Here is a 21,858-nt window from a genome sequence, read left to right on the forward strand (position 1 = left end):
TGGCTTATATTTGCTGCTAAGGTGATAAGATACATTTGCACCTTCCTAAAGCGGAGTATAGGCAAAGAAAATATATTTTAAAAACAATATGATTGTCATTTATATAAGAAAGAATGAACGTAAATGTAAAAATCTACTTCTGATATAATATCTATTTCACAGCTTTATAAATGACCATCATAAAAATAAATAGCAAAAGTTAACTACAGTTAATTTTAGTTTGATCAGCAGCCAAATGACGAATTTGGCCATGAACGCAGATGACACAGTGAAATCCAGCCAGTGTTGGTGAACTTTTACAAAGCCAAAAAACATGATACCATTTGAGCAATCGGTGACCTGATTCTTCACTGGTTGCACCTGAGAGGACAGAGTTCTTGTAGACAACAAAAGCTAAAAAAAGGGTTCTCAGAACTGAATGTGGGTGGAAAATGAGACTGGCTGGGAGAGTTAAACTGGCTTATTCAGCTTGCATGCAGTTCATGGTTGATGATTTGTCCACCACAAAAAAGTTCTCACTGTGAGGAATGTACACCCTTTTCTATCTTTACTTGTTAAAAATTTAAAAATGTATGCAAAGTACACATGCATCATAGAATAGGTATGTGTTTATATAGCATATAGTTTTTATATGGGATTTTACAGTAGAATACATAATATGTTTATATATATAAATGTATAAAAAACATATATATATATATAAAAAACAACCTAACTTAAATAAATGGGAGATATGTAATAATATTACTTAAAGAATAATTTCCTCATAATTTCCAATTGTGTTCTGTTAGTAAGAAGAACCCATAAACCTGAATGAGTGTTTTTATTTTATTTGTGTTTTATTTATTTTGAATATTTAACATTTCTATATGTAAAAAAAATAGTGTCTGATTATTCTTTGATATATATATATATATATATATATATATATATATATATATATATATATATATATATATATATCAAAGAATAATCAGACACTATTTTTTTACATATAGAACAAATAGTGTCTGATTATTCTTTATATTATATATATATATATATATATATATATATATATATATATATATATATATATATATATATATATATATATATATATATTAAATGGTATATAAAATTATAATAATAATATTTCACATCTGTGTTTGTGTGGTTTCTTGTGCCAAATGTTTAGCAAATTGTGTTGTAGAAACATTGTAATTAAAAGAATTGCATGATGCCTTTATTTCACAATGGCTATTTTTTGTAGCCATTTCGCGCAGCCCTAATAACAAACCACAGGTATGTCAACAAAAACTTCCAGACATTAGATTAATATAATTACACCCATTTAAAGAGCAAGATACTTTAATTATTAGGACCATTTATATCGAAATATACTATAAATAAATAATTTAAACATAAATACAATAACTGTTTTTACACAAAATCAACACACCAACTCATTCACATTACTAGGCTCTTTTTTTTCAAGAAAAACAAGAATGTCCAATATTGAGATCAAAAATTATTAAGGTAAAATGTTTGGATTGGATAACAAGTTAATAATATAGTTATTGAAAGAGGCCTTATAAGCTCAAAACTATGAGAAGACTATGAGAGAACTAAAAATGCTGCAGGTAATTAGCAGTTCTCATGAACATACTCGTCAGATGTTTGATACTACATTTATTTCTGTGGTCTCTTTTATAAGCATGTTCAGTTTAGTGTGAAACCACTGTGGTTTGTTACAATCAGTTATGGACAAAGTAGATACAAAAGTAGAGGCTTCTAAACATCAGTCTATTTATAATGCTGTATTTTTATGAAAAAAGTGCATTTCCTGCAAAACTAAAGAACGGAACTCAGAGCTACCAGTTCTATAGTTCAGCTCAGTCAAATCAGCAACCGCAGAGACAAAGAGTACAGTACATCTACTAACAACATCACTTTCTGTGCAATTCACTTTCTAAGTAATTTACTTTATATTCTACATCTCTTATAATAGATATACTTAACAACTGCATGTAAACAGCATCATATACAAATCTTCATTTACACTAATCAGCCATAACATTAAAACCACGCGCCTTGTATTCTGTAAGACTGGTTTTAATGGTATGGCTTATATAGAGTGTAAAATGGGAAATAATTGAGTATAATTAAATTTTACTCACAAAAAATTTCAGTTCTATATGATGACGATGAGGCCTATATCTATACCTTGACAGGAAACACTGGAACAAAAGTCATTCATTTTCACATTTTTTGTCAAGGGTTTTAATGTTATGGATAATTGGTTTAAATAAAGATCTGTATTATGATGCTGTTTACATGCAGTTGTTAGTATACCTATTATAACAGATATAGAATAGGAAGTAAATTACCTAGAGAGTGAATTGCACAGAATAGTAATGTTGTCATTTATATATGACAATCAGCCATAAGAGTAAAACCACTAACAGGTGAAAATTAGGAAAATTAGACAGTTTCTGACGCAACAGGCCACCCAACTCCTGGTACAAGCAGTCGTCATCTCACGCCTCGACTACTGCAATGCCCTGCTAACTGGCCTCCCGGCCTGCAAATGATCCAGAATGCAGCAGCACGTCTGGTCTTCAACCAACCAAAATGGGCACATGTCACCCCGCTGCTCATTGAGCTCCACTGGCTACCAGTTGATGCTCGCATCAAATTCAAAACTCTTACAATCGCCTACAAGGTGATGACAGTACAGGCTCCTTCCTACCTGCACTCACTCCTGAAGGCTTACGCTACCTCCCGGCCGCTGCGCTCCTCCAATGAACGTCGCCTCGCTTTGCCAAACAAACATTCACACAAAGCAATCCAGACTGTTCTCATACAGAGTTCCCCAATGGTGGAACAAACTACCTTCCACTACCAGATCAGGAGAATCTCTCGCTATCTTTAATAAACTCCTGAAGACAGAGCTCTTCAAAGAGCACTTACTCTCCTAACACCTCTAACACACTAACTACTTCTAACCCCATTTCCTTCTTCCCCTCCTTCACTTCTCTATCCCTTTATTTCCCTTTGACCTCCTTTAAGCCCTATCTAAAAATGGGTTATCTAAATTCCTATTACTTTTGTACTTCATTATTGTAAGTCGCTTTGGACAAAAGCGTCTGCCAAATGAAATGTAATGTAATGTAATGTAATGTAATGTAAATTAAATACAATATTAATTGTCTGGGATGGAGGGGTGGATGTTATGGGTGATGTAATGAATATTGGAGTGTATGTCAATTTTTTTGCTATTTAGTCTATTTTGAGCCACAAATATGAAGTTTCAAGTGGCCACAAGATGAAGTTGTGGTATATAATGACTAAGCTTTAAACAAAAAATATATTTCAGTTCTATTTGATGAGAATTATATAAGGTAATAATCTGTTTTATTACTATGTATGCGTAATACCAAACTGAAAGTCCGTTGAGTGTCTGGCTTGTCTGAAGCCGTTTCTAACTCACAGCAGCAGGTGTGTTGCCTCAGACATCAGATGAACATTAATTCATGAATTAATTCACAACATACTGGACAGATGTGTTAAGCTGCTGCTGTGTGCGAGAAACCGCAAAACACACAAAAAATGCAGTTTCCTAAACCCAGTGCTATCTTTGGCCATGTTCCTTCAAGAGGTTTTAAAGCAGGAAAATGTATTTTTTTAAATTGTTTGGCAGCATCCGCAAAGAATCTTGGCAGGAGACGGTCATCAGAGAGTTGGTAGTAACAAAGTAAGGATATGCTGACACGACATAAAAAAACACATTTAATCATCATCATCAAAACAGGCAGCGGACCTCTTTCCAGATGAGCTCCGGGCCAAAGTCTTTAGCTGCACTGTCCGTTCCCTTTCTGGCCTTCGGAGAATGCTGGATTCTTAACTGTAAGGAAATAAAAGCTTTACAAGTTTGTGAAATAGCCCCCATTTCACACAGTTAAGAGGAACACTGCGAATGAACAGTGATCTCGAGTGTTCTGGTGTTTTCCTGCTAATTAAACACATTTGTTATTGGTTCAGGGCTCATCTGCACCATCGGCAGGGGCCTTAACTAAACAATGGAATGAACGACTCCGATACAAACTGGACGAGGCCTACAAAGTTTATCAGATAATCATCACAATATCTTCTGCTATGGCTTCCAGTCCCAGACCTCTGCACACACTGTCACCCGCATGGCCCATTCCAGTGTTTTTTTTCCTGCCACAACACACCTGATTAAAAAGCACAAAAAGCCAGATAAACCACCAACACTGACTGGAAGAGGTGGGAAAAAAATCCTAATTTGGCCTGGTTGTTATTTTTAAACAGGAGTTGCCACAAGATGATATATTGAGCACAAAATTAAGTATTTAGTGGCCACAGCATAATATATTGGGTATTTAAGTTTTTTTTAAAATCCAAAAGAACCCAACTAAAAAGTTGCTTTATGTGCTGTAAATAATCTCCAACTTTTCCTAGTCATACTCTATAATCCTGTGTGTCCATTGTGTTTAGAAATCAATAAAACTATTTTCACTGAGACTCTGCTGGGTGCCAAAAAATGTCCCTGTCCGTCATGCAGCTGGAAATGATATCTTAAGAGCAGGAGATTTGTATCAACCGCCGGGAACAGCGGGCTTCAGATTTTGCAATCACAACAGGGTGTGTTTCCAAGAGACACGCAATAAAGGCGATGATGTAATGCCTGAGAAACGGCTTTGCGTGCAACGGACAGAACATACCTTTCCAGGCCTGGCTTTCAGGAGGAAACTGCTGCTGAAGACCTGCACTAGTTTAAGAAATTAAAGGTGTTTTAAATGGTTCTTTGAGTGGTGCAATAGAACTAAATGGACATTTACATTTACATTTGTGGTATTTAGCAGACGCCCTTATCCAGAGCGACTTACAACAGTGCTTCGATGTTTCTTCAAATATCCAAAGCTAGTTTATAGACTAGGATCAAGAGATACACATAGCTTGATCGTGTTTAGAACCCTAGGAACCTTTTTTTTTTTTTTTTTTTTTTTGATTAATCTAGGAACTCTTTGAAAAGATGTGTCTTTAGTCGACGTTTGAAGACCGCGAATGACTCTGCTGTTCTGACAACCAGTGGAAGTTCATTCCACCACCTTGGTGCCAGCACAGAGAAGAGTCTGGATGTCTGTTTTCTGTGTGTTTTGAGTGATGGAGGTTCGAGCCGAGCTGTACTGGAAGCTCTAAGAGCTCTTGGTGCAGATCTGGCTTTGACCACTGCCATCAAATATAATGAGATATCTGCTTGTTCAGTGCTTACTCTGAAATCAAGGGTATTAAAATGAGTAATCCTGCATTTATTAAAGTAACTGTGTCTAGTAAAAACGCTTTCTACTAGATTTTGGAGCAGCATTGCTGTGAGAGTGTGATTGCATTCCGTGACAATAGTGCATCAGTGATGTCAGAATGTTGGATGATCACCATCTCCACCATGAAATATATATATATAGGTTTTGCAAAACTGTATTAATTCTCAAAAAAATACAGTATCAACTTGTGATTTTTTTAGTTTGCATGTTAATATTTATGTCAGAAAGGGTTAATCTTGCTTAGATTTTTATAAATGAGATGGTGTGCTTTTATGCTATGAGAGTTTCGCTTACAGTATCACAATATATTGCAATATACTATTTGAATTTTAACAGTTTAATGCTGACATGGCATTAGGCATGCTGTCATTAGGTTCAGGTTCAGTTAATCTGCTCCAGAGAGGCCTATTCTATTGGCAATGCTTCTCTACTACAAGGACCAGACCAAACTTTTGGACAGTTTATGGTGTAAGTCTCTAAATGTAATAATTTCTGGCTATTTTGAATGAACATCAGCTACTAAAGTTATTTAAAGCGACCAAGCTGTTAAAAAGTGTTTTTTAAAACATGCATTGTGATTGTAGTGCAGTCTCCTTTCAGAGTGAATTAATCTGGTGATTTTAGTGAGTATTTAGCTAGGTTGCTAGTTCTGTTTCTAAATAGAACTAATTACACGTCCTATAATGAAATGTGTACAATGTTCTCTAAGATATGTATTATTTATCTAAATAACACATTTGTTACAATAAAAACAATCATAAATGTCTTATTGCCCAGTTCTAGTTTGAAGCACCTTCATTTGTATTAAAGTAAAGAACACACGAAGACAACATCTCACAAATCAAAGTCAACTGAAGACAAGCATATCTTGAAAATATTCATTTACATTTTATTATACGTTTTCAATGTAAAACAACTATGACCAAACCCAGGACAGAGGGAGCCATTTAATCTTTTTCTTTGTACTTTCATCATATTTACATACATTTTATAAAGGTGTTCTTTATTTTAAAAATAAAAATTAAATCTCTGAAATATAATAAATTCCTTTTTTTTTTTGAACAATACAAACGTAAAACAAAAGCAAACATGTGACATTCTCTTATGTACACAGATAACACTTATTTTACCTATTTAGCAAAGATTAAAAGGCAGTGTAAGACAATCTGGGATTATTCTAGGAATAAAAAGTATCACATCTTCAATTTTCAGTAAAAACCTTCTTTATGACAAAAAATCTCATCTCCTTTTATATCAAAGTTTGTACAGTTTGTAAAGTTTGGAAAAGGTCACCTGCTGCTGCAAGCAGTGATAACATTAATTACAGTAAGTTGCTTCGAAAATTCCCATTTTTACATGTCCGGGTCTCTTATGTCGTCTCCTCCTGGCAGCTCCAGTCTGAATACATGTGAGTACGGTTCATTTTATTTCTTGACAGAATTTTGTCAGAACTGATATTGCGCTGATATTTTCTCTCTCATTATCGAAGAATCCCCTGCTTTGTCTAACTGCATAAGTTCTCGCTGCCGACCAGATGAGTTCTTTTCTTGCTGTCAGTGGAGGCTCATCTTCTTCACCGAAAGAAAAAAAAAGATAAAACGACAACCCAAACAAACCCTCGATGCGCTATCACTACAGTTCTGGCTCAGGCTGCTAAACCACAGCCTAGTACAAGTCCTTCATGATCTCCTGCAAGAGTGGGTGTAAACACATGTCAATCTCTGTCTCCTTCATCAGCTGCATCACCTGCACATGGTGGGCGACAAGCTGCCGCAGATCCGTCATCTTCTGCAGCACTTTGGCGAAGAGCTGGAGCGAGTCGGGGTGGTTCATCTTCAGGTGGAGTTCCATAGAGTGGAGAACGTTTTCCTGCAGAACCTCAATGGGCTTCACGTTCAGCAAGCCTGGGCGATCTACAGGAATCAACAGAGAAAAAGTTAGTCAGACCTTCAGGCTTTGAAAATTCATGTCTTTAAGGGTGGTGACCTAAAATTTTAGTTGACCAATCTAACTATATGGTGGTGCTGTCAGTAGGTATCAGAAAATGTAATTTTAATAGCTGTCAAGTTTGATGATTTTACATCATAACAATACTATTAATTTCTGACAATTAAGTTTTTTCAAGGGTCTTATGAAAAGTGGTAATTTTTCATTTTTTAGACTTGGTTTTCTAGATAGCAAAACAAAATAAATAAAAAAATCTCCCTTTATTTTTTCTACAGAAACCCCGCCCCACAAATCATGCGTGCACATTGCTGAAAAAAAATTGTGGCCTTGTTCAACTGAAATGAATTACACCAATGATTTGTTACAAAAAACAAGTGAACAGTCTGTTTTGAGACACTTTTACTAAAAACAAACTAGGCTTTTGTTCTTGGAGCCTGACGCCTCAATTAGTCAAATTAGCTTCGGTTCAAACCTATACAAGCCAAATTTGGTCATCAATTGGTATGGCAAGCAAAAAATATATTATTAATAATAATATACTATGAATTTAACATAAAACAAAAGCATAGCCAATGCCCCAATAGATCATTATTTTGTGTGCTGTTTATGCTATAAGATTACAGGCAGGTTTTTCACAAATGTTTATTTTGCTGAATCAATTAAATACTCAAAGCTTCCCCTCGAATGATCCAATCAAAGTCCAAGGGTAGGATGTTATTAAATGATCACAAACAGGTGACCAATAAATCCTGGTGATGATAACTGCATAGCTATCTGTTTTGAAGGCGTCTTGTTAAGGATGAGGCAACAGACAATCATGATAATCTCAGATCAATGTTCGGAATTAGCTGAAGGTAGGTCTGCCTGTTCTGGTCGGGTGCCACACAAATCTGGGTGAACTCACTTCCCCAGTCGAGCTGAGCGAGGCCTTTTGAGTCATGCTGTTGTGGTGGAGCTTGAGAGCAGCTTGAGGTAGATGCTATCAGCCTACAAATCAGTATTCAAGCTTCTAAAAGACTTCTAGAAACCTATACAAAGCTTACTCAGATTTTTTGATTAAATGTGTGTATGGGGGAGGGGCTTCACTTCTTTTAAACCTTTTAAAGTACACTGTCAACATGTACTCCTCCTGCTTGTGACTGCTGGCTTGGTGCTGATCACATGGCTGACCAGAAGCCTCTCAGTAGGAAAAGAAATCAGCATGTTTGTGGAGTTCAGACTGTCATGTGGCTTCAGGTCTTGTCACAGTGTGTGACTTTCGGCAGAAACAAGCATGAAGTAATGCTGAATCCAGCATTAACTGTACATGACTGTATATACACTACCGCTCATTTTAGTATCGGTCAGCAAAGGAAACATTAAACATGTGGTTTACTGCAGATTAAATGCCAAATGCCAAAATATATAAAATATAAAATATGGTTTATTTTTTCTGGTTGTATTGGTCTACACCTATTTACTTGAGGCACTCAATTCTTCCAATACAAACTCCACGAAAAGGAAATTTGGGTAACCCAGTATTCTACCCACCTCCACTGAGAATGATAACGGCCAGGAAGAGCGCCATGTCGCTGTCGTCCAGCTCCAGCATGTTAAACTTGACTGAGAACTCGAACTTGGGCTCCATGATCTCACCAAAAGGCTTGCGTAGGCTCTTGATGAACTCACGGGTCATAAAGATCTGGCCGTAGGAGATCAGCGTGCCGTCCTTGTTCATGAGTGGCGACATCATGATGATGAGGACCTCGATCATGCCGTACTTGAGCAGTGTAACCTGGTCATTCAGGTCCAGGTTGACGAAGCCCGGGATGCTCTTGGCGAACTCTGTGACCTCGCTGACCGCCTCGGCCGAGCGCGACTGGCAGCTGCGGAAGAAGCGAAGCTCCAGCTCACATTGCAGTTCTGACTGAATCAGGCCCATGCTGGTCCGGCGCTGCTCCTGTCGGGGAAGCTGCCGGCAGTTGATGAACTGCTCCCCCTCTGCCAAGGACTTCATATCGTGGATAACAAAAGGCTGTGGGCAGAATAAAGTATTAGAGAATGTTTTGTTTTTAACACCCCCCTACAACCCCAAATCAGTGTTGTGTCAGCACATTTCTCTGACGGAGCATTAATGCAGCAATGTATGAGGCAACATCTGCTGTCTTTAAGACCACACATTTTTCTGAGATGTCCATGTATTTTTCAACAAGACAAGGCAAATACATATGCTGCACACATGGCAAAGGCATGGCTGTAGCATAGCTTCTTCTTAATTGGATTTGTACTAAAAAGGGTTATAGGGTTAATGCAGCTTCATCATCATAGAGCTAAACCATGAACTTAAACCATGTTGTTCAGTTATCTCTAATAGACTCGATTATGTGGTTTCTGACACTGTATGACTCACTGTTATCTACAAACACAACTGAAGATCTGACTAAATTCATGTTTAAAATTACTGCTGTTTTAACTCTGCTACATATTACACAGTCAGAAACTGCATCAATAACCAAGATTATTACTTAGCAACTTAATGTGTTCAGTTGCTCAGGGTTGTAAATAGTGGTGCAGAACTGGGCATTTAAATTCCCAAGAGTTGTCCAGTGGACTAAGGTGTTGTCACTATGATCTGAGTCAATTCGAATCTCAGGTCATGTAGCTTTATCATCAACAGCTGTCCAAGTCCAAGAGAGCACCATTGGCCATTGGTTTTCTCTTGGTTGGGCTTTCCAAATTAGGTAGAAAAACTAGGTTTAAAATTAGAAATAAATCATAAAGCCAAAAATGCTAAACAATTTTTTTTTATTGTTGATTGTTTTAAAACGTACTGTATTTGTTTAGCTATGCAGTTGGAGTTGCACATTACAGACCTAATGTCGCTATTTTGCTAAACAAACCAATAAAATAAGACACTTACTGCAAAACTACATTTTCATGGTATTATTTTTAATTTGTTGGCTTAAAATCCTTTCTGACATCATCTACCAAACTGTGGGAAGATTGTAACCTAAAATTAAAGCAGCCGTCATATTCCAGGAGTTGCCTAAATGATGTCTGGGACTGCAGGCCAATGTTCCCCGGGTGTTTACTTTTGTATTGAGTCAGAAAACACATTCCAATTATCTAAAATCCCAAGGTGACATTTTTCATCTTAAGCCAAACACCTCTGGATGGACTTGTGCTGTATAAACCTTTGCAGGAGTGGACAAAGGGAAAAAAGCAAATAAAACTGAATTAGGAATTGTCCTAAAAAAGATAAATGGATTTATGTTGGAGCCAGTTACAATACAAGCCATTTTTTGGACTAATATCTTGACCGAGCCAAGCCTACTGTTTGGAAATACATTGGCAAGAACATGTTCTGGCGTAACAGCAAAAGTTGTCTATATTTTTCCTCCTAAGCTTTATAGCTTTACAGTTCTGCTGCTGGGCCTTCATAAATATTTCCGCATTCTCGAAGCAACCAGATGTTCGGTATCAATCGGTCCGTATCTCAGTTCATGCTAGTCAAAACAGTCGTCCAGCAGCCTTGGTAATATCTCTTTCCAGAGACAGAGGAAGCTATATTTTTATTCTGCATTTCTGCCATATGCTGCTAGACTGCTCTAATGGAAAAAGCAGAAAAGAAAATTTCTGGAATATTATTGTTGTAAGAAAGTAAACCAGATAATCAGAGTAGAACATTCAAGTTCGCTTGTAAAATTTCTATGAAATGGGTAAATCTTTTTAAATATAAGATTTTTGTTGCAAGATTGCTGCACCTTTAAGACTGATATACTGTATATTAATGTCCTTAATTTGTATTGGCTGTGCTCTGTAGATTTGTTACCTTAAAGTATGTCCAGGCTAAAACACTCCTTATAACAGTGTGAGTGGGTGGGGCCCTTCACCACAGGCTTACGATCATGCACTGTAAACGGTCATAATATTTTTTTTTTTACACAAATATTTCCAACCCCCTTTATGCCTGAATATTAAGTGCAATTTTTTTTTACTGATTTTAAGAATGGCTCTAAATGAGCTATTTTCTGACTGGCTGTTCTATTTTATGCCTTATCTAAAAGCCAGTTCAGACTAAAATACTTATGCTTATAACTTCAGTGTAAACAGACAGGGGCTAAACTGCCGTAGCCTGAATATAGTTGCTGTCCATTGAAAGTTAAGAAGGTTTATCTCTTTCCTGTGAAGTTGTTGTTTTGGAAATACGTGTTTGTATTTCCAAAACAACAACCTTAAAGGAGAGAGATAAACCTTCTTAACTTTCAATGGAAGTCAATGTAAAAAGAGTTTATTTTAGGTCATTTTGAAGAGTTTCTAATTTTGACACAGTATAAATAACAGTTAGTGTGTTCAAAGTATGTAGTAAACAAAAAATCTTCAAAAATTGAGATAAAGTTGGAATTAAAGTTAAAGAAAGCTGCCTGTAATTTTGTTTTTGAAACAAATGTAAAAAACAACAAAAATCCTTAGATTGTCCACAATATGAGGCTAAGACTGAATAAGATTCACTAGATGCAATTAACACAATTTAATATGCTTTCCTGCACCTAGTTCAGCTCAGATATAACTTAAATGGAATTTAGGGTTTGTTCCTTAAATAACTGTATCATTAAAAGTGACAAAACAAAATAAAAATGTCTTGATTTAATCTTAATATGATACACGCAGGGCATGTTAGCTAACACACATCAACACATTACCTTGTAGCTAAAATCTCATGGCTAGCATGTTAACAACCATGTTAACAAGCATTAAACAGTTGATATAATCAGCCACTCTTTAAGTTTTATTGGATAGTGTGTTGCTGGAAGCTAAAATATTAGCTCTGGATACTGTATTAGCTCGTGGCTAATATGTTAGCTCACACACATTACGTTCACAACTTTTCAGTCAGTCAGCTAGAAAAAAGCTGTGAAATGATTCAGTGCTGTGGTGGTAAAGCTGAGATGTTATTTCCTGTTTTTTTCTATTTTTTCACGCAGCACTTTTGATTTTGTTAGATTGTAAAGCACAGCTTTTGTTTAGAGCATCTGAGCTGCTAAGAAATATGTGTGGATGGAGGCTAAACATCACTGTGCTATTCTGAATTCTCTATTATTGTAGTTTTATAAAGTTTAATGCTAAAATAAACTGAAAACATATCAGATAATGTACTGTATTGGGTAACTGCTGAATTATATCAAAACAAATATACAATTGTTATTAATCCTGAAACTGTGTAACTAAATTTACATTAGACCTGTCACTACCATTACTACCATAAATCATATTACTGGCTTGTTTATAAAGTTTATACATTATAATTTAGAAAAGTCAGACATTGGAATCAATAAAAAAAATAAAACATCAAGAAAATAACAATTTAAACAAAGTTCACCCCATATGATTGATGTTGATGGGTCATGTCCAAATATTGCACACTATGTCGATAAAGCATTTACAGTGACACCTTGATCATTGAAATAGTATAACTCTAAAATAGGAATAACTTTTGGCATCTAAGATTTGTGGGTCTAAAGTTGAATACCATCAGATCTCAGTTATTCTTGTCATTTGATTGTTAATGGAATTGATAACTCTCTAAAAGTTCAACCAAGTTTAGGCCTACCTGCAGTCATAAGACCAGCACGAGTCAGAAACCTGAATTTCAGCCTTCCTCTGCCCAAAGCATACTGTTCTAGGAGCTTCTGCATATTTTCTGATAACTGGTGCATTATCTCCATTATCTGCAGCTAGAACTTTCCTAACTCTTCACAGAACTACTGTATTAATGAACTACATCAGCCTGATTAATCCCCTGACATACGGCCAGAGATGTACAGTAACTAAGTAACTATTCACTGCTGCACTTTAGTACTAAATGCTGGATCTGTATCTACTGGAGTGTTATTTTCTACTACTTCCACTTTTGCTTGTCATGATTATAAAAATGTAAGGAATCATTTATTATTGCTATCAGAGTGGTTAGGTGCTCTGTACTGTCACCGGATTTGATGAAACTGCTCATCAATAAAATAATTAAGTGATACAGTTTCACTCTGAGAACTTTCCACTGCTTTGTGTTATAACTACATAACACAGTACTGTCCTTTTACTTTCAGTACTTTAGAAGTGCATTGTACAAAAAAATGTTTAGTCAAATTTAACACGTAAACTTCTACTCAGGTCACTTTTAAAGTACTTGTACTTTGGGTCTATAGTACTTTAAACATCTCTGCATGCGGCGGGGGGGGGGGGGGGGGGGCGTGTACAGTGTGTGTTTATAGAAAATGTGTTTTGATATATGTTTTTCACAAAAAATGAGCCAATGCCAATGAGTTTGAGTAAGAAAAAATATTTTTTTAGTATCATTTGATGAAAAATGAAAACGGGTCCCACAGACCCGAACACCACACAAGGGTTAAGGGAAGCATTCAGCTACTTTATGCTGCTGACACAAAGGTACAAATGCACACACCCCCACAGCTTAAATAGTAACTGTAGGGTTATTTTTAAGCTTAGCTAAAAAGCTTTTGTGGTTAAACATTGGATGTTAATCTGATTTATAAATTAATGCAAAAATGATGCATGTGTCTGTATTTCTTATGATTACACTTATTTAAATATTTCTTCAGGGTCTATTTTTTTAAAACAATATCAAATAAAAAAAACACAAAAAATTGATTATAGATTCAGATATGATGCAGATGGTGCCAAGATTCACACTAATAGTGAAAGACAGAGTTGTGTTTGCCCCAGGAAGTCTGCGGGGCCTGATGAGCTTCAGTCCACATTTTTACAATTTGCTGCAGATGTTATTTTGGGCTTACTGACTTCTCATAAAATTTAAATTTCTCATAGGAGCAAAATCTAGCCATAAATAACTGTAAATCTGATTATTTAAAGAGAGGATAGATAAATTATACAACTAAATGCAAAGATAAATGCTTTGGGTTATTTTTGGCTATTATATTGATCGTCTTATGCTTTACCAGTTACCAGTATGTTTTAATGGTTGTATTTAATTAAATTTGATGTTTCAGCAGTTTATTCTAAACAAGGCAAAGCAGCTTTTTAACACAGCCTTTCTTCAACATGATTCGCAGAAACTAAATTGAAGTTCATAAACTGATTTCTAAGTATTTCGCAGTGAATAATGTATAATGATAATTCTGAATGACATGATTAAATAAAGATTTAAAACATGTATTAAATTAACATGAAGTAAAGGAAACTAGGCTAAAACAAACTGATAAAAAATATATTAATATATCAAAATAAAATAAAGTACTATATTTAGTACTAAAGATATCTAAGATTTAGTACTAAAGATAATGATTAAAGTAAAGTAAGGTAAAAGAATCCCTCAGTACTCACAGCATTATCGCTGGTCTTGCCTGAGAGGATGGCTCTGGCCTTGGCTTTGGTGAGGGGGAAGTTCTTGAGATAGGACTCATAGAGATGCTTGGCGAGGACCCTCAGGTCGGCCGCCTCGGGGTGGATGTGGTCCATGTCGGTGGAGAACTCGGCCAAGAGCTTCTCCTTCTCTGCCTGGGGCATGCGGCCAAAGCGAATGGCTGGGAAAAAAGCAAACAAGCCAAAAAGATTGAAAACCCCCACGAAATCCCAAAAGCCGGCATGTTCACGGTCACGACAAGCAGGCGGACTCGGGGGATCAGTGGGTGGGATGTGGAAAAACAGGGAGTTTGTTTTTTTTTTAGTTGCGTGGGCATGCTGATGGATGTCGCCACGACCCAAGTCAGAATCCAGATACATTCTGGAGGTTTTAACTGTTAAAACTATATTCTCCGATTTAAAATTGATTATTAGTTCTGGACCACCACAGAGACCACCAGGTCAGAGACGATTCTGACGAGTCATCCAGGTGATCACGCAGAGGGATGTCATCCGCGTAATATTTACACAAAAGCTGCATCAGGTTCCTCCAGGGCTGAACTGAACTACATAGTCATCGAATTACGCAAGCATTGCTGAATGGACTGAATAAAGATCTAAGTGCAGTGAGAGTGGCGGTCTGATTACTGTCTGACTCACCTGATCATGTGAGCCACGTTTACACTTGCTCTAATTGAGCGGACCTGTCAGATGCAATCCTGCGCTAATCTCAGCTTTATCATCTCACCACAGTGATACTGCTGTGAGTATTTAGGCCGGGCACAAGCAGAAAGAATGAAGGTCAGAAGTATTTTTGGTCACGCTGTCATTTTAGTGTCAATGAATATTAATGACATATTTTGTCACACTGGAATCTGAAGCAGGTAGTCAGATGATCAGCAGGTGAGTCTCCCTTTAAAATCAGGGCCCAGCCGATATAAACATTCGTTTTTTTACAAAACTTTTACCTCAGCAGTTCCACTCGTACACTTATTTTGACTGTGCCACTCAAGTCACATGTGAGTGAAAGTCATACAGAGAAAGCAGCCAGTCTAAAGCTTAGTTAGTTTGGCTAAAATTACTATCCTATCCCTGTACAGCTTCTGAGCCTATAGCAGTAGGAGGCTTTGAAAATTGGTCATTGTTCAGTATAAATTATTAAAGTATTTTTACCTATCAAATCTACGATGAATCTGATTTCTGGCAGGAACGCAGAATTTGGCACAAACATAACACTAGAAAAATGTCAGATTGCAACGTTCCTCAAACCAATCAGTGTCAAATATAGGAAAACTGCGCCCACTTAGGTGACAGCTACAAAACAAAACAGTTCTTTAATGCGTTCAGTCACCAAACTGCAGTGGGAAACCGAAACTACTCAGATTAATTTGATATATACACTACATAACAAAAAGCACATGAACCTTAGTTCGAACCTTCAGGTGTGAAAACATCCTTAGTGAAATATTTTTTTTGTAAAATTGATTATCCTTTTACTATTTATTTATTTGACCTTCACTGCTTTATTCACCTTGGACAAATGTTTATACATTTAAATTATTGTTTATATGTCATTTTTACTGATTTTATTTGTTGGATTTAAATTGTTGTATTTGTTTGTTTTATTTATTTATTTTAGATTTTTTTTCCTTCTCTATGCTGTTTTTTTATACTGTAAAAGCCCTTTAAGCTGCACTTTTGGTGTATAACATTCAGCAATGTTATTATTACAAAATACTGAAAATATCATGACTCTCTTTTTTTAAAGGTCATTACATGTACAAACACAGCCTGTGCATGCAAAGCCTTGGTGCGTTAAAAGCCTGTAATTTGTGTTCTCTCCCACACTCGATACGAGTATTTGACTAGGGGGCAGGAAAACATCTGAAAGGGTGACGTATGAATCGTTGAGCCCGCAGTGCGAAACTTATCTAACTTTTTTATTTTTCCCCTGATAGAAGGGAAAAGGAGGGAAGGGAAGTTAAGGCCATTTTCTCTCGCATGTGCCTCGACTTGTTGCAAAACGGTTTTGATTAATAGAGGCCCATCATATCCATCACACCTTTTGTAAACCCTTCACGCGCCACCCCGCCTCACTCCTACTGTACACCTTGGCCGGGAGCCAGGTGCAGTGACATGGCGCATTTGTGGCTGCCGGCTCTGCGCCTTCATGAATCATTGATAAAAAAGAAAACCGGCTTAAGCCTGACAAGATTTCGCCCAACCAGTGAGGGCCTGCGTGACGGCGAGGTGCGAGAGAAGGGAAAACAAAGACAGCCAATTGGAGGCTGGCAGGGCTGATAACCCCCGACAAACTCTGTTGACCCTGCCTCTCAGAAAACAACACCTGCCACCCACTGCTGGAGCGCGAGAGCCAATCCCAGCATGGCGTAACTCAAGATGCCTGAAGAGTAGCATGGTTCTGCCGGAGGGTTAAAAAAAACATCGTAATACAAAGTGGCAGGTATTACGCTCTGCATGAGAACAAACATGTCGGATGGCTTGTACGTTTACTGTCATGCAGTAATGCAGGGGTTCTCTTACCGGCACTCACAGCACTCTGGATCGGCCACATTTTTACTCAATCCCAGCTTATAGCTCACGAGGCCTGAACAAAAATGTGGAGGACCGAGAACTGGAAAAGGAACCTCTGCATTACTGACAGTAAATGTGCAGTCATCCTATATGTTGATTTGCATAAAAGCCGCACTGCTAACCGCTGTGACGAATGAAATGTTCACATCATGTTCTTATTAGCGTTTCACAGATATAAAAATGAGCCTGAGACGTGATTAAAGAGGGAAGTTTACCCATTACCCCATTAGATGAGCGCCACTGATTGCCCATAATGCACTTGATCAGCTTCTGCGAAGCTGTGCTGAAGTTCTTCTATTCTTAATAACACTAACAGAAAAGCTGTAATATTATTATATTTAAGATTACCTTCCACAGATTAAGTATTTACAAACCCATAATTGCATTCTGATTCTGAGATGTGCAAGAAAAGCAGCACATGGGAAGATAAAACGTATAAAAAAAAATAAAGTATCTGAATGTAAACGATACATGTTTTGACATAAAATGTAAGATTAAAATGAGGATTCAGTTCCTCTTAGTTGTCAGAATTAAAAAATTTAACTAATACTAATCTGGGAGGATGTTTAAATGCTCAGAAACCCTGAGCTCATTGGTATGAGAAAAACTAAAGAAGTTATGTTTAATGAATGTTTTAAAGGTCTAAATGGAAATGTAACTAAAGTAAACTAAAGAACTAAAGTAAAGTTTCCTAAATAAACTATTATTTAAATGTAACTATTATAACAATAGTAAATAGTAGTATTTTCCACTTCTAACTACTATACATTGGAAAGTATCCCAACGCTTTAAAAAAGGGAAAGTGAGAGGGAGAGCTTATTAAAGAAATAAACATTTATAATAATAATAGCAATTAGAACAGCAGCTCCTTATTAAAATATTTAATGACAGAGTAAAGTGGTGCAGTTATTGTAACCAGCTATTTAAATATCTTCTGGCATCATGAGATTCTGGAATCTGCCCAAGGACAGCATCGCAGCCTCTACTTAAACAACATGCTTTACATAGTGCTGCACTCTGACTGCTGGGTCAGCAGAGTTCATCAGTCTGCCAGACATCCTGGGTGAATTTTAAGGGAAATTCCACTGATTTTACAAAAAAAAGTGGGCAATTAAAACTTTTACTTAAAAAGTCGGTCAGGTGGGTTTAGCGTGAAACTGTCCGTAAGTTGCTCTAGATAAGAGAGTCAGCCAAATGCTATAAATAAAATATATAGACTGAGATGCCAAAAGTCTTGGGACAGCAGTATGTAACCCGACCATGTGTTCAAGTGTTACCTCATGAGATGGCTCATGGGAATATCCACACCTGTATAAATTATAAGATGCTATGTTGTGAGAGAGGCAAGATGACGTGAATTATGGGAGTTGGAGTGAGGCCTGGTAGAGGGAATACGCCAGAGAAGGCAGTGGTAACGAACATAACCAGCGACAACTGGCTAGAATTGTCTGTGAGAACATTAGACATGGCAAAAATCATGGGACACTATGCTAGTCCCACTGCTACATCAGTGTATTCACAAACATTTGGTGTAATTAAAAAAAAAAAAGAAACAAGTTTTCAAGTAAAGTCGTATTGGCCTCCGGGCTTTGCTAAAACTGCTACCCTATCTTACATTAACACTGAACAGCCTGAGGACACAACCCCACTATCACAAAACGAAACTATACCACACTGCTGCAATTAAACAGTGCTAGTCTGGCATTAGGTGCTGGTGGTTTTGCTGGAAACATTAATGAAAGCGTGACCGTGCTGAGACAGGCCTTGTTTTGAGGTTGCAGGGGGTGCGAATGTGGGTGTTACTTTTGAAGGGAAGTTGTTTCTCAGTCATGTGGCAGTGCACATTTCAGCGCTCTGCACATTCTGACAGCAATGCCACATACGATGCAGGTGGAGACCACAAAGAGGAAACAACAAAAGCAAGCAGGCCAAGACTCTGCAGCCTCAATGGTACAGCCATACACAGAGTTTATATCCTATAGCAGCTCAACCAAACGCAGGTTTCACTTAAACAGCAAGGCCTTTCCCAGGCTAGACTTTAATAAAGGGCTTAAGGGTAAAAAGGGGTGTAATATCAATACTGTGTTGTATTGTGATATTTTGTTTTGCGATACTGTATAGATTTTTAATGATTAGTTTATATGTAAAGATTTGTGGCAGTGATTAATTTAATGTTGTGTGTGGGGTTTAAACACAACATTAAATTAATCACTGCCACAAATCTGTACATAGATAATAGATAATAGATAATGTTCTGATTAAATAAAAACTAAACTACAGAAGAAGTGGCTACTCACCATTATGTGACATGCCCACCATCAGGCACTTCTGGAAGCGGCAGTACTGGCACTTGTTGCGGCTCTTCTTGTGGATGCGGCAGTGGAGGTCGCAGTGGTCGTAGACTAGCTTTAGACGAATTGTTCGGCGGAAAAATCCCTGAGAACAAAAACATAAAGGGTTCAGAAGGATTTCTTGTGCAGGGCCTGTCACGATAATCATGTTATCAATAATTTCTGCTTGCCCATTGTGTTTTCTTATTAAGCAAATCAACAAAGCATTCATAAATGAGCCGGTATGTTTTCTCTGTTTAAAAAAAGGGTTTTCTTTAGTTTATGTTTTATTTATTAAGGACATTTACAAATATTTATATTCCAGTTGCAGAGTCTTAAATTTGTACAATTAAAACTTTTTGCTAAGATTGTAATTGGACTGTTATTATATTATAATGATATAATTGGTATTATGTAATAGTAATATTTTTGGAACAGTATATAGCTAAAATAATGCATCATAAAAATATCAGTAGCCCAGCTCAGCCCAATTTAACAAAATTGAAACTCAATATAATTACATAATTTTAAACTACAGAACTTTTTTTAGTAGTAGTATCTGTGTCAGTATCCCACATGAAAAAAGTTGTATTGTGCCACTACCATATTAGTAGTTAATATGGTGTACGAATAAATTTACAGCTATTATAAACTAAGCGTGACTCACAAGTTCAGACCAGATCAGATCAGATTTATTATTAATAGTACTGCACATGCATTAGGGCAGTTCCTCTAAAATATCATAATGTCTTTCTATCGAGAGCAGTGACAGCGACACAGAAAACGAGAACCAAGATTTATATCAGAACACTCGTTCTCGCCTGCCAAATGATCATTTTGCATATGGTTTATGCCCACAAGCCAAGCTTAGCACCTAGCACTCATTCTGTTACAACACCTCAGTCAACTTCAAAGTCATTATTCACCCAAAGATAATCTGAGACCTCACGATAGGCCAGGCTTATCTATATCATACACCATTAGGACCCAACAGCACGGCCTCGACTGGACTTTGGCCTGCAAAAGTGATGCTAATAGTATATGTGAAATGTTATTCTTTCTCTACGCTTTAATAAATCAGACTGCAGCCTTCCAAAGAACACAGTTCCTCTACTCCACAGCTCAGTGCTGTGGGACTTTATACCCTCATAGCCCACGACGTGCATTAGATCAAACATTGTACCAGTAGGTTTGTGTTTGTTTATCTGCTTCAGAGCTATTCTTTTGACAGTATTTCTCTACTACAACTAAACAAGCTGTATCTATATGCATTTGCACATCTGTGTCAGCATGCATTAGCTGCATGCATTCAGAAGCATTTGGACATACAGTGTATATTAAGGGAGACAAGCCAAAAGTCATGGGATAGCAGTGTGTAAATTGTGTGTAAACAGCTTGGAAACACCCACACTTGCATAAGTTGTGAGGTGCTATCTTTTTGAGTGAGGTTGATACAGTGTCATGTATATACTAGAAATATTTCACAGAAGACATATTAATTACCACCCACAGTAGTCAACAGCACAGTGGGTGGTAATAATGGTGGCTAAAAAGTAATACAGGAAAATGCATATAAAATGCCTATAGCACAGGTCACTGCAGCTTTCTGTAACTTTAATGGGTCTTGACCAATGTTATGGGACACAATATTCATTGTGTAATTGATTAAGCAAAACTATATTTCATTACAGTACAACTTGTTGTTCTTCTGTTTTTATTGCTGCTAAGGACTAAATACACAGGAATTAAGACCACATCTACAGTTCAGCTTACAGTCAGGCTCAGGCACACATAACAAAACTAAGAGGATGTTTTCATGCACTTTTTTACCCACCTACCACCCCCACCCCCACCCCCTCGCCCGCACACTTTATTGTTAATTTTAGTAGGATTCTGTTCTATAAATAGAAATAGGATGTTGGGTCTAACATTAGCACTCCACCCAAAAAAAGGCTTTTGTATTTTAGAACAATTCGTGTTTTAATGTAATAACCTGCTTGGCTGAACTGGACTTCAGGCATTGTTATTGGACCTGTCAGTAAAAGCCCGGGTGGTTCTGGTCTGGATGCAGTTTTTAGAGTCAATAGCAACATTCCAGTCATTTCAATCGTCCAGTTCTAGGAAATAAGAAGTTCAACCCTGCAACAGGGAGGGGGGGGGGGGGGTGTTTTATATTTCCAAGATCTACCCTTTTGGAAATTTAAAATCTTTCAAATAAAGGGGTAACTGGAAGAACCTATTTTGTATCAATAACTAGCCATGTGCTATATTTAATAGAGATTTAATAAGAAAAAATATTTTAA

General features: G+C 36.9%; 1 protein-coding gene across 4 annotated transcripts in view; it reads right to left on the minus strand.

Annotated features, from left to right (window-relative positions):
* Positions 1-6,191: 6,191 nt before the first annotated feature.
* Positions 6,192-21,858, minus strand: part of pparg (peroxisome proliferator-activated receptor gamma) — a 46,854-nt gene continuing 31,187 nt past the window's right edge. For all 4 annotated transcript variants that reach the window (XM_007229634.4, XM_022682408.2, XM_007229635.4 and 1 more), the window contains exons 4-7: positions 19,523-19,661; positions 14,613-14,812; positions 8,805-9,288; positions 6,192-7,240 (exon numbers count right to left, since the gene is read on the minus strand). In XM_007229634.4, coding sequence (XP_007229696.2) covers positions 6,993-7,240; positions 8,805-9,288; positions 14,613-14,812; positions 19,523-19,661 — 1,071 coding nt within the window. In that variant the 3' untranslated portion in view covers positions 6,192-6,992. The remainder of the gene's footprint in view (positions 7,241-8,804; positions 9,289-14,612; positions 14,813-19,522; positions 19,662-21,858) is intronic.

This window comes from Astyanax mexicanus, chromosome 24, assembly GCF_023375975.1.
Source record: "Astyanax mexicanus isolate ESR-SI-001 chromosome 24, AstMex3_surface, whole genome shotgun sequence".
NCBI classification, from domain to species: domain Eukaryota; kingdom Metazoa; phylum Chordata; class Actinopteri; order Characiformes; family Acestrorhamphidae; genus Astyanax; species Astyanax mexicanus.